We start from the raw sequence: 12,295 nt of genomic DNA, 5'->3' as shown, positions 1-12,295 counted from the left end.
ATATATACATACATATATACATATACACGTATACATATATACATATATAATATACATACATATATAATATACATACATATATACACATACATACATATATACATATACATACATATATACACATACATATACATACATATATACATATACATACATATATACATATACATACATATATACACGTATATATATACATACATATATACATATACATGTATACATATATACATATACATACACTGGTGCCCAGCTCATTAGACCCTGTGAGGTAATTGTGGGTTTTATGTTTGAGCAGGATAAAGTGAAGCAAGAATTAAAAGAATTACGAGATCAAGAAAGCCAAAAAATCAAAACCCATTTTGAAATTCTAAAGAACTTAGAAAATGAAATCTATGTACATGACCTGAAAGTAGAAGTTTTGCTCCTGGAAAATAAAAGATTAAAAGAAGTAAGTTCAAGAACACTTCACTTTGCCCAATGGTTTTGGTTGACCGCCCAGACCTGTAGAAGTGATGAGAGGAAAGGAGAGAACGGCTCTCAAAACTTTTTAAATGTAGCTTAAAGTACATGCAGAAAAGTGCCCACGTCGTAAGTGCAGAGCTTAATGAACACGCCCAGGTAACCAGCACCCAGATCAGGAAAGAGAGTACTAACAGTATCCAGACATCTGCGGTGTCCCTTCCCCTCACTGACCTCCTGCAAGAGTAACACTATAGTGACTTCTAACACCATAGACTAACTTTGCCTGTTTTTGAACGCTGCATGTATGGAATGATACAATGTGCACTCTTTTGCTCAACCCTGTGTTTGCGAGCCTCACCCTTATTGTTGAGTGCGGTTATGGTTCATGCTTTCTTAGTTCTGTGTAGTGTTCCACTGTACAACCACGCTACACCCCGCCGTTGATGGGGGTTTAGAGAGTTTCTAACTTGGGCTGTTACAAATAGTGCTGCTGTGAACTTCCTAGTGCGTGTTTCTTGGTGAGCATATGCACGTATCCTTCTCGGGTGTGCCTCTCAAGTGGCACTGCAGGGCCTAGGGATGTGCGCCATCCCCGTGAGGAGCCGGTGCCAGTCTCCCGTGAGGCTGCAGCAATTGCCAGCCACAGCTGTAGTGTAGGACACTGTTAGTTGTTCCACTTTCTCACTGAAACTTGGTCTTTTTCAACTTGACCATCCCGGAGGGTGTGTAGTGGTGTCCCACTGTGGTTTTAATTTGCTTTTCCTGTGATTAATGAAGCACCCATTCATATGTTGTTGCCTGCTTGGAGACCCTCTTTGTGAAGTGCCTGTTCAAGTCTTTGCCCATCTTTAAAATTATCTGTTTCATATTGATTATAGCTCTTTTTATAGTAAAGGAATTTGTTCATCCAACCCATAAAATTAAAGTCTCAACTTAATCTCAAAAGGTTGTTTTAGTTATTTATACTTAAGATTTACTTATTTTCATGTTTTAATGTATGTTTAATAATTAGATATTCATACTCCAATGATCTTTAATGCCCAGAACTATTGAAACCAAAGGTAGGTTTTTTAAAAAAGTGTATAGATTTCCATACTTCATATTCTATAACAAAACAATAATAATAAGAGTTTATATAACATTCACTAGTGTTTTTTCTTGAGGAAGATTAGTCCTAAGCTAACTACTGCCAATCCTCCTCTTTTTGCTGAGGAAGACTGGCCCTGAGCTAACATCCATGCCCATCTTCCTCTACTTTATATGTGGGACACCTACCACAGCATGGCTTTTGCCAAGCAGTGCCATATCCACACCTGGGATCCGAACAGGCAAAACCCAGGCCACGGAGAAACGGAACATGCGAACTTAACTGCCGTGCCACCAGGCCAGCCGCAATATTCACTAGTTTAAAGACTTGTATTAGAGTCTGTCACTCACCAGTGACCCTGTGTGACTTTGGGGAGATCACTGAACTTGTGAGCTTCATTTTTGTCCTCTTAAGATGGGAATAACTCCTAACTTATAGGGTGGATGTGACTTCTTTGTAAACTGAAAGTGAAAAAAAATGCAATTTTAAAAATATCATTTTTTTCATAAACCATAATGACTCAAAGTTAAGCTCTGTGTCAGGGTATCCCAAGTGTTTTGCACAATGCCTCACACATAAGAGGAATTCAGTCCCATGTGATGCTCACAAGAACCTGTTAACATGGATAACGTATTATGTCACTTTTATAGATGAGAAAATTGAGTCTCTGCCCTTTTTTTTTAGAATTTTGAATAGCTAGGAAAATAAAAACAGTCCTACAGCAATAAGAATTTAAGTAAGGGGGAATTCCCTTTACCTGTCTGGGTAGTTTTTTTATTGGTTAAATGGCCACAATTATCCCACTAATATCAGGGTTTTTTGGTAGAATTACAATGGCATAAGAGGTATGTGGGGCACAGTTACCTTTGCCCCACAGAGCCCAGGTACCATCAACAGCCCACACCCGTGTACCACATCTTCACTCTTCTAACCCTTGAAACAACCTTGTGAGGAATTTTATCCACATACAGAAATGCTCCACTAGATTGTCTTCCTATCAAGATGATGTCAACTATTTATTAAACTAATTGGATTTGTCTTGCTATTTTGGCAATGGGTGAGCAAATGGATGACTGATTATGTGAAAGCCTGATTCTAAAGGTTCTGATGGTGGAATCAATGCCCGTCTACTAGCCCCTGGAGGACCCTCTGCTGTTATCTTATTTACTCACCCTTCTCAGTTTTGCTGATCACTTCTTCTCATTTGACAAACATTTTAAGCACCCGCTGAGTCCCAAACCCTGGGGAAGGCACAGGGAATACAGAGATGGATAAGACACTGCCCCAAGCCCTTGGGAAGCTCACAGTCCAACTGAGGAGATGGGCGTATAAGTGGATGATTACAATTCACTGTGTGAAGTGCAACAATCTGCCCAGGGCACATAGAGTAACCCAGAGCAAGAGCACCTAACCGCAGCAGGTGAGGCGCTCAAGGGAGATGTCTGGCGGGGTGTCACTAGCGTGGAGGTAGGATTTCCACCTGGGGAGGGATGCGGTGCCTCAGGGATAGTGTGTTGAATGAGAACAGGGAGCTGTGAACCAAGCTCTGGTGAAAGACAACTTTGAAAGAGTGAACAGTAGAAGAGGAGACCAAAAGGTAGGCTGAGAGAGGATGGTCAGAGAGTTACGGGAGGCCAGCTGAGCCAGGCGAGTCTACAAACAGGAACCCACGTTCAAAGAGGGGCGAGAATGGTAACTGGGACTGGACTGGAGGCGGCTTTCACTTTGGTTTACTGCACAACCTGCCAACAAGCCATGCTGAGCTTGTCACCAGATCAAGGCTGTATGAGTGGACCCTGTAACACGTGCTTAGGAACAGTCCCCTGTCCTCTCCTTCTATGATACAGGATGCCATTTCTAAGATTCTTATTGGTAGTTGCTAGGATGTGACTCTCTCTCTCTAGGAACTGGACCAGGGTCAAGTTTACATCCCAAAGCCCATACTTTCAGACTTCCCAGGAGTTTAGAGTTCCTGAGCATTGGATGGTCAGAACAGAAAACCGTGACTTTAGTCCCCAAACCACTACTACCACCATCACCCAACCCAATGAAAATCCAACTTGAGTGAGCAATTCCATGGGTCTCCTGACTCGATAAACCCTCCTCTGAGGTCTTCTGCTGAGCTCCTCCAGGCGGGCCATGTTTATTTGGGTGCTGGAATGCAGGAAGCAGGATCCTCATCTCCGCCCCCAGAATGTAAGCTTGACAAGGGCTCTGGTCACCATTAGCCTTGCACCTGGAACAGGCAGTGGCACAGAAGACGAGTCAGTAAAGGTTTGCTGAATGACAGCATGGATAGTTAGTCTACAGTAACTAAACTGCTTCAAGCAATCACATGCCTTTAATTTCCAGTATATCTCATACCTGAAGAAGAACATCGAGCAATACAGACAGGAAGAAGAGGCCCTCGTGTCCACCTCAAGTGACCTGTCTTGGGAGCTGATATCTTGTCAGAGTAAGTAAGGTGTCATGACTGATCTTTACATATAAAAATGAAGATTTTGGTTTGTTTAAATCAGTTTTACTGATTTGCGTATGATAAAATGTACCCATCTCACGTTTGATGAGTTTTGACAAATGTACATACCGCTGTAACCATTACTACCACAAGCAAGATATAGAACACTGTCATCACTCAAAAATTTCCCTGTGTCGCTTTGTAGTTGATTTCCCAGCCTGCCTCCAGTGCCTGGAAACCACTGATGTGCTTCCTGTGACTAAGGACGAGGCATAAATGTGCAGCACCGCCAACCAGGCGCTCCCTCCGGTGTGGGTCTGGGTGTTACTGGAGGGGGAGTCACATAGGTGTGCAGCGCCCCGTGTGGCTGAGCTCAGCTACTCAAGCATCTACTGAGGTGCTCTGCACGGTGGTGTTTCTCCTTTACGCTGTTCATATGGTAAATTGCACTGATTGAATTTTGAGTGCTAAACCAATCTCCCATTCCTGGGATAAAACCCCCTCGTTCAAAAGCCATAGTTATTTTTATATGTTGCTGGATTCAATTTGCTAACCTTCATACGGATTTCTGTGTCTGTGTATCTGCCTTGATCTGCATGCAGGCTAGTCTGGAAAGTGCTCCGGCAGAGAGCCGATGACCATAGGTCTCCCTTCTTTCAGGGGTCACAGTCCTGCATTGCCATTCTCCAGTCTCTGAAAACTGGATATTAAAACAAACATATTGTGTAATATAGCTCGTCCTATTTTCTGCTTGTTTATAGTGTGAGAGCAAGTGCAATCCAGTTATTCTGTCATTTTGGAAGTAGGATTTTTAGATAAAAAGAATTTCTGTAAAGCAAATAGCATTTCTTTTATAAATATCTTCAATTTTTTTCAATAACCTTTGCATTTTAAAAATCTTTATTTTAGAACAATATTTGGATTTGTGGGCTGAATTTAAGGCCACCATGAAGGTGAGTTTTTTTTGTTACCTCCATCGGTATCATATTTCTAAAAATACTCACCTAATAAGTGTGTGTGTGTGTGTGTGTGTGTGAGTGTTCGTGCATACAGTGGGAGGTCAGGATTGTGAGGGACTGACAGAGCTAGTGTGACCATCATATCCTAAAATGTGTCCTTCGTGCTGCTAAAAAATAAAATTCAACTGAGTAAAGTTCAGGGATCTTATTGGCTTTATTCAACGATTCATGAATCGGGCAGCATCCAAGCCAGCAGATAGAAAGCTGCTCCGAGGAGCCGTACAGGATGAAAGACTTTTATAGCCAGAAGGAAGCAGGAATAAGGAAGCTATAGGCCAAAAAGTAGCTTGGTCGTGGCAAAGTCACTTTCCATTAGGGGACAGCAGGGGTCTGTCAGGCAGCTGACCTCCCCAGTGCTGAGCAAACGATTCCTGATTGACTGGTTTAAGATTCTGTTTCCAGGAGAACCAAAACTGTAATTAAGTCTTGGTTTGACGATGTGAGGCTTAGCGTAAGTGACTCCATTTGGGGCCTGTTATCTTATTTTTAACAAGTGCCAAATGTCACTATGAAATCTTAATCCTTTGGGAAACTGTCTTCCCACCGTACCACTTCAGTTAAAGCGGGAGTGGCACTCTGTTTTGCGATCACAAATTGAGCGCATATTGTTTTAGGACAAAGTCATCAGTTCTGAACGCCGTCTACCCTCCATGTCGTGCCAGCTGTGCAACGTCTCCACCCCTCCGCCCTTTAGAGGCAGACAGGCAGGAGTTTAAATCCTGGCTCTGACACTTTCTAAGTATTTCAACTTTACATATGATCCTTGTTTAACCTTCAAAACACTAGATAAAAAAAGTGTTACTAATGCCTTTCTCAGATGAAGTTACTAAGGCTCAGAGACTTTAAGTGACTTGCCCAAGACCAGACAGTTAACGATTTTTTGGGGATTTAAAACTCAGATTCAGTCTGATTTCAAAGTTCTCTCTCTTAAGCTTGAAGCCATGCTGAATCTCCTCTGCAGTTCTGTGCTGCTCTGAAGGTGAGCTGGCCTTTATACGTCACCGCCACCACCACCTTACCCAGTTAAAATTTTGAATTGATTCGTAGACACAGAGAACAGATTGGCAGTTGCCAGAGGTGGGGGGTGGAGGGATGGGTGAAAGGGGTGAAGAAGATCAAAAGGTGCAAACTTCCAGCTATAAAATAAACAAGTTCTAGGGTGTAATGGACAGCATGGCGACTACAGTTAATAATACTGTATTGCATATTTGAAAGTTGCTACCAGAGTACATCTTAAAAGGCCTTATCACAAGAAAAAAAATGTAATAACTGTGAGGTCATGGATATTAACTGGACTTACGGTGATCATTTTACAACCTATACAGATGTAAAATCATTATGTTGTACACCTGAAATTAATGTTATATGTCAATTATTCCTCAATTAAAAAATATATTAGCCGTTGGAAAAAAAATTTGAGTTCAATGAGCATTCCATTAAATCTTCTCACTTGCTAATTCGTTTTTCTGAGATCTTTTACAGAACTTCATGAATTTACATACACTTATTTTGCATGACTAATACCAATTTTGCATACGTATTTTTATCTTGGACGTGATTCACTCATACAGAATGTTTTTTATTTTGTTGAAATTTATATTCACATAACTCAAAATGCTATTTTTTTAAGGAATTGGTAGGCAGTGGTGACGAGACCTTGCAAGAAATAAAAAATCTCATACACAAGCTGTATGAAAGAGATGAAAAAATCCAGTCCATCGGGACTTGGCTGCAAGGGAACCTTGGAGAGCTGCGTTCTCTTACGGAACAGGAATCGCAAGCAGACCTTTGTCGTAAGTAACATCTCAAGAGCTTTGGGTGACAAACGACTTCTTGCTATTTTACTGAAGCTGGTGACATAAAAAAAAAAAGCCAAAAAAAAAAAAGGAATGCCAACCAGATAACTCAGTTCTCCCCAATACTCCATGCCCAATAATGTCACAAACATTCAACTGAATGCTGATTCTCGTTTGCGAGGTTGAATGTGGTGGCACAGCAGCATTGGACAGTCTACTGGAAGGTGGAAACCTAAGTGAGTTTTCTAAATAACCGAATCTTAACTTCTTTCTGACTTTTTAACACTCTTAATTTTGAACATTTAAAAAAAAAAACTCTTTTAAAACCTCTTACACACTTCCTTGTTTTCTTAACAGAAGATAGCAAACATTATTTTACTTTTTCTTCTTGAGCTGATTTTAGCATTAAAAACAGCAACTATTGCCTTCTCTGAAAATCCAGTGATGACTTCTGGGGCTTCTGAGATGTTAACACATCCTATGTAACATGGTTGCCTCGTGAGCAAGCAGCAGCTTCACCCTCAGTCCCGCTGTAATGTTGTGAGGGACAGAGGGCCACAGAACCCCGTCCAGATTAGGGCTGCAGGGGGAAATGCAGGTGAATCCTTCCACAGGTGCAGCCCAGACATCCCAGGGCTGGAATCCCTTGGGAAAGTGGGATGGTGGAGGTAGAGGGGGCTGCAGAGAAGGGAGAAGAATAGTGTATAGGGGAGAGAGAGAGTGGCGAAATGAAAATAATATCACCTGGCAAGTGTCCAGATCTAGTAGAGGTTATTGGAGTTTAATTTAAAGAGCGTCATCATTAGATAAGCAATTTTAAGGGTGAGTTGTAGGAAGTAAAATGAGATAAAATAAAAGTAAAATGAGAGAAAGTGATAAGATTAAAAACATCCCAATATTTGGCGAAACCAGTGTTCTGAGGATATTGCTTGACAGAAGAAATGTTTTAGCTGCCAGTGAAGAATTTTGTGGGTAAGCAACAGCCAAAAAGCTGTTTCGGCAGTCCTGCTGGAGCTGGCTGATACTGTGTGTGAGTGCACAGTGGGTCCCTGGTGGGCCTTGCTTCGCTTTGCATTTTCTTTGCTGGGCCAGGCCATTCCCAGCAACTGTAGATCAAGCAGAATATTAAAAGCTAAATCATCTTAAATGTCAATTGCACTATTTTCACATGAACGAATCTTCCATTTTTGTCTGAAACCTGAGGGAATCTTTGCGTTGGAGACTATATTGGAAAGTTGAGCCCACTGAGTAACTAACATCGTATTCCCTTTTTCATGTATTTTGAGGACTGGTTCGTGGGAAGTAGAGAAGCGCAGTGTGGAAGTAAAGGGTGTGGAGCTGGGGATAGCCAGGGGGTCAGTGTCAGCATCATTTGCTTTTGGCAGAGATTCAAAGTCAGGCAGGGGAGTGGGAAAGGTTGACTGCGAAGGAAAAGGGAGGCCTCAGCTGTGCTCTGACTGGAGGCTTTTGGCGTGGGGAAGCTGGGGGCGGGCTCGCTAGAAGCAGGATGTCCTATGTGATTGATTAGTGAACATATTGGCTTTCTCGGGTTCATCCTGAGTTAGAACAAAGGTCAAAAAGCAGGGAAGTTGCAATCCTTGACCAAGTTATGACTATTCTGGGCCAAGTGCAGAGGTTGTGGGTCGGAGTTCTGTTGTCACATATGGTCTGGCTGTTGTCGGTTTCTCTAGTCACTCTCTCAGCAGGGTTTCAATTTTTACTTCCATTTTTGATTTAAAGAATCGTATTCATAATAGAGTAATAATTGCTTTGAATGAAAACAAACCCAAATGAAAACAAATAATAGGACAATCTGGTATGTGCCACTCATTTTTATTCCATCTAAATGCTACAATTATTTAATTAAAATTTAAGTTCATTTGATAGGCAATCAGTACTATAAGTAAATATATATGACTCTTACTTAAACTGCAATTCTTCTAGATAACTGGAACAAGTTCCAGTTTATATTTATTATGAAATATTGCAAATATGAAAAGTATAAAAAATTACACACACACCTGTTTGTATGTCCACAGCCAAGCACTGGCAAATTTTAACATTCCACCATGTTTACTTACGATATTTTTTCCCCAAGAACTAGAACATGACAGATGCAATCAAAATCCCTTATATACTGCTTTCCAATTCCATTTCCCTCTCTCCTTCATTCCCCAGAGGGGTAAATAGCATCTTTGTGGAGGGTTCTTTGTCCCAGCTGCCTGCCCAGAAGAAAAGCAAGGCCTTTCCTCTGTCTTCCTGCCTGCTCTGCCCCCAGGCTGCAGATGGAGCAGGGGCTCGAGCTCCGGCTCAGGATCTCGCTCCCTTTCCTTGGACCTTGGGGATTTCCCTTGGTTGCTTGCAAGATCAACTGCATTGAAAAGGAAATTTGTTTTCTCCCCTCCTGTGTTTTTAGGTGTTTTATAATACAAGGAGGATTTTCAGATTATCTGGTCTACTCATTTTTTCCAAAAACCAAAGTTAGTAAATCAGTTGAGAATATTTAGCATCAGTAACAATTGTGCTTTAAGCAGAGCCTCCTGCATTCTCACCCCTGTTAGCCTCTGCCCAGAATACTCTTCCCTCTGCTGGTCACAGGGCTCAGGTCTAGACTGACAGTGTCCCCTCCTCAGAGACACCTTACAAGAATCTCCGATCTGAATTATTCTCTGTCGTACCACACCGTTTGTTTCCTTATGAGTACTTCTTACAACCAGCAGTTATCTTATTTCTGTTGGCTTGTGTTTTGTCTGTCTCCTAATAGATCGTGAGCTCCATGGAAGCCTGGGCCGTTTTGTTCGTGTACGGTTTAGCTCCAGTGTGTAGCACAGTGCCCCACAAAATAGGTGCTCAATAAATACTAGTAAAATGAGAGAACAAATGAATATTTACTTTCAGACTTTCCCATCTGGACAAGTAATAGAGTGGCTGGATCTAGAATCCAGCCCCAGGGCCCAGTTGTGGCAGATGCCCTCAGTGGGAGGAAAGCTGTCTCCTGACCACACTGGAGCATGTTCCTACTTCTCCAACTGCAGTTGAAGGCTGTAATGTACACTCTGGATCATAGATTTCAGTTCTAGAGCAATTGAGGATCTCCAAAGTGGGGTGTGATAATCAATCCAAACACAGGAAGCAAATATTAAAAGTTCTGTTTATATTCAATATTTTGTTATCTTTTAAAATTCGTATTTTTGCCTGTTAATATTGTACATATTATTTCATAATATATATATATATAAATTTATAATGCATACATAAATTGAGACACATGATATACGTGAAGGGTCCTAGATCACTCACGATCACAATTTCTGGTCAAGCTGAACGGTGGACCATGAGGAGAGACATGAGAACTGTAGAGAACTTGAAACTCGGAGCCTTTTAGTTTTGAACTCCTCCCCATGTCCTTAGTCGCTGCCCATTTTCCCAGATGTTAAGAGACTGTGAAGATTCCTGGGCAAGTCTATTGTCTACAGCAGGGGTCAGTAAACTACAGTCTGGGGGCCAAACCAGCCTCATCCTGTATTTTTAAGCCTGGGCTAAGAATGGTTTTTATATTTTTAAATGGTTGGAAAAATCAAATGGATCATATTTCATGACAGCAGAAAATTATGTGAGATTCAAGTTTTGATATCCGTAGATAAAGTTTTATTGAAAGACAGCCACGCTCACACATTACATATGGCTGCTTTCGTGCTGCAATGGCAGAGCAGCTGTGACTCGCCAAGCCGAAAATATCTACTATCTGGCTTTTACAGAAAAGGTTTGCCAACTCCTGAACTAGTGTTGATACTGAAATCGTATTCTCCTTTGTTCACTCAGAGAGTAGGTGAGCTTTCTGGGCAACGTGGCAGAGCCCAAGGATCACAGGGGCTGAGATGAATAAGAGAATAAGGGGTGACTTTGTCTGGGCCACACAACGATGACCGAACTCTGTCACCAATGACCAATTCAGGAAAAATGAAAGCATTCTCCTTTTGTCGTTGAAAATGAAAAGAATGTCACTTAATTTTATAAGAAAAAACATATATTCCTACTGAAAATATTTTCAGTCAATAGCTTATTGATTGGAAGAATTTCAATTAAAAAATCAATGCTCTCTGCAGCCATTGAAATGCTCCTAGTTGGGCATGCTGATGCTTGAAATTCCTCCTGTTTTTAGGTTCCAGCCATGTTTCACTCTTACTGCAAACTGAATTCAGTAAGTATTTACTGAATGCCTATTCTGTGCCAAGTACCAGGTTAGGCTCTGGGGTTACAGTGGTGACTGGAAACAGACATAGTCCCTGCCCAAATGGAACTCACAGTCTAGAACAGAAGCTGGGAAACTTTAAAGGGCCGTAGTATTTTTGGCTTCACCAACCATAAAGTCTCTGTAGCGACTCAGAATTGGCCCTCAGGCGGTTGTTTGCCCACCCCTGGCACAGTGAGAGAATCAAGAGCATACAAACCCCTCGTCATAAGGATTTTACAGGTGGGGCAGAAGAACTGAGAAAACCTAAGATGGAGAGAGACTTCACCGAGTTAAGGAATCAGGAGAGGTCTCTGAAGAACTGGCTATGGAGCTGAGAGCTGAAGGACGATTTCTGCTTCCCTAACTCCACTTAGTCTGCTCCTGGAGCACCGGCACCTCTGAGCTTTGGAAGAAGGTGCCCTGGGCTCAAATCTCAGCTCTGCTTCTTAGGTGTTATTTAGCCTCCCCTCCTCAGTTTCCCCAGTTGTAAACTATGGATGATTATTAACAGGAGTTGTAAAGCATCAGACCCAAATTAGGCACTCATCGGATCCCTGAAATATACTGCCCGCCTCAGGAGATGATAGTCAACCTTGGCTCCTTGAGTTACTTGACCATTTCTGAACCACCTGTACTCTCCTGGGTTCTGGATTTTCCCTGTTGAATGGCTTCTCTCACCGATGAACTTCTGGAGAAGCCCGTGATCTCTTCCAGCTCAACAGCTCTCTCCTGTCCTCCTCTGGACACAGTATGTCACTGCAGCCTTGCAGGTCCCAGCCCGCCCCTTCAGGATCACTGCGCCAACTGCATTAGCTCTGAGTACCTTTGAGCCAGACGCGTGAGCAAATGCTGCAGTGGCTAAGTGGAATAACACCAGTCCCTGAACCTCAAAGCGCACAAACTGAGAGACAGACAAGTGAAGAGCTGATCAGAATACAGTGCCTTCCTTCTAAGGAGTGGCTACGGGAGGGTAAAGAGGTACCTCTAAGCCTTTTTGGATATTGGGAACACATCAGGATGTCTTCCTGAAGGAGAACCGCAATAGCATGGCCGAGGGGACATCTGCGGGCGTTCCGGATGGCAAGAGCGGGGCAGGCTTGTCAGAATGTGAAATGCCAGACTTCATCCTGAAAACTAAGATCGTTACCTTTTGCCTTAACATCCTTTTTTGTAAACAAACGGTAAATAAATTCTAGTATACCTAAACCAAATAGTAAATGAGTACAGATTTTTTAAGAA

At 42.1% G+C, this 12,295-nt stretch overlaps 1 protein-coding gene across 1 annotated transcript in view; it reads left to right on the top strand.

The window, feature by feature from the left end:
• The window catches only part of CCDC175 (coiled-coil domain containing 175), a 66,983-nt gene that overhangs the window by 53,521 nt on the left and 1,167 nt on the right, over positions 1–12,295 (top strand). The window contains exons 16-19 of the mRNA XM_046647508.1: positions 296–448; positions 3,902–4,004; positions 4,917–4,960; positions 6,657–6,816. Coding sequence (XP_046503464.1) covers positions 296–448; positions 3,902–4,004; positions 4,917–4,960; positions 6,657–6,816 — 460 coding nt within the window. The remainder of the gene's footprint in view (positions 1–295; positions 449–3,901; positions 4,005–4,916; positions 4,961–6,656; positions 6,817–12,295) is intronic.

Source organism: Equus quagga, chromosome 20 (genome assembly GCF_021613505.1).
Source record: "Equus quagga isolate Etosha38 chromosome 20, UCLA_HA_Equagga_1.0, whole genome shotgun sequence".
NCBI lineage: Eukaryota > Metazoa > Chordata > Mammalia > Perissodactyla > Equidae > Equus > Equus quagga.
The sequence above is the reverse complement of the archived record's forward strand: the minus strand, read 5'-3'. Positions and strand labels throughout refer to the sequence as shown.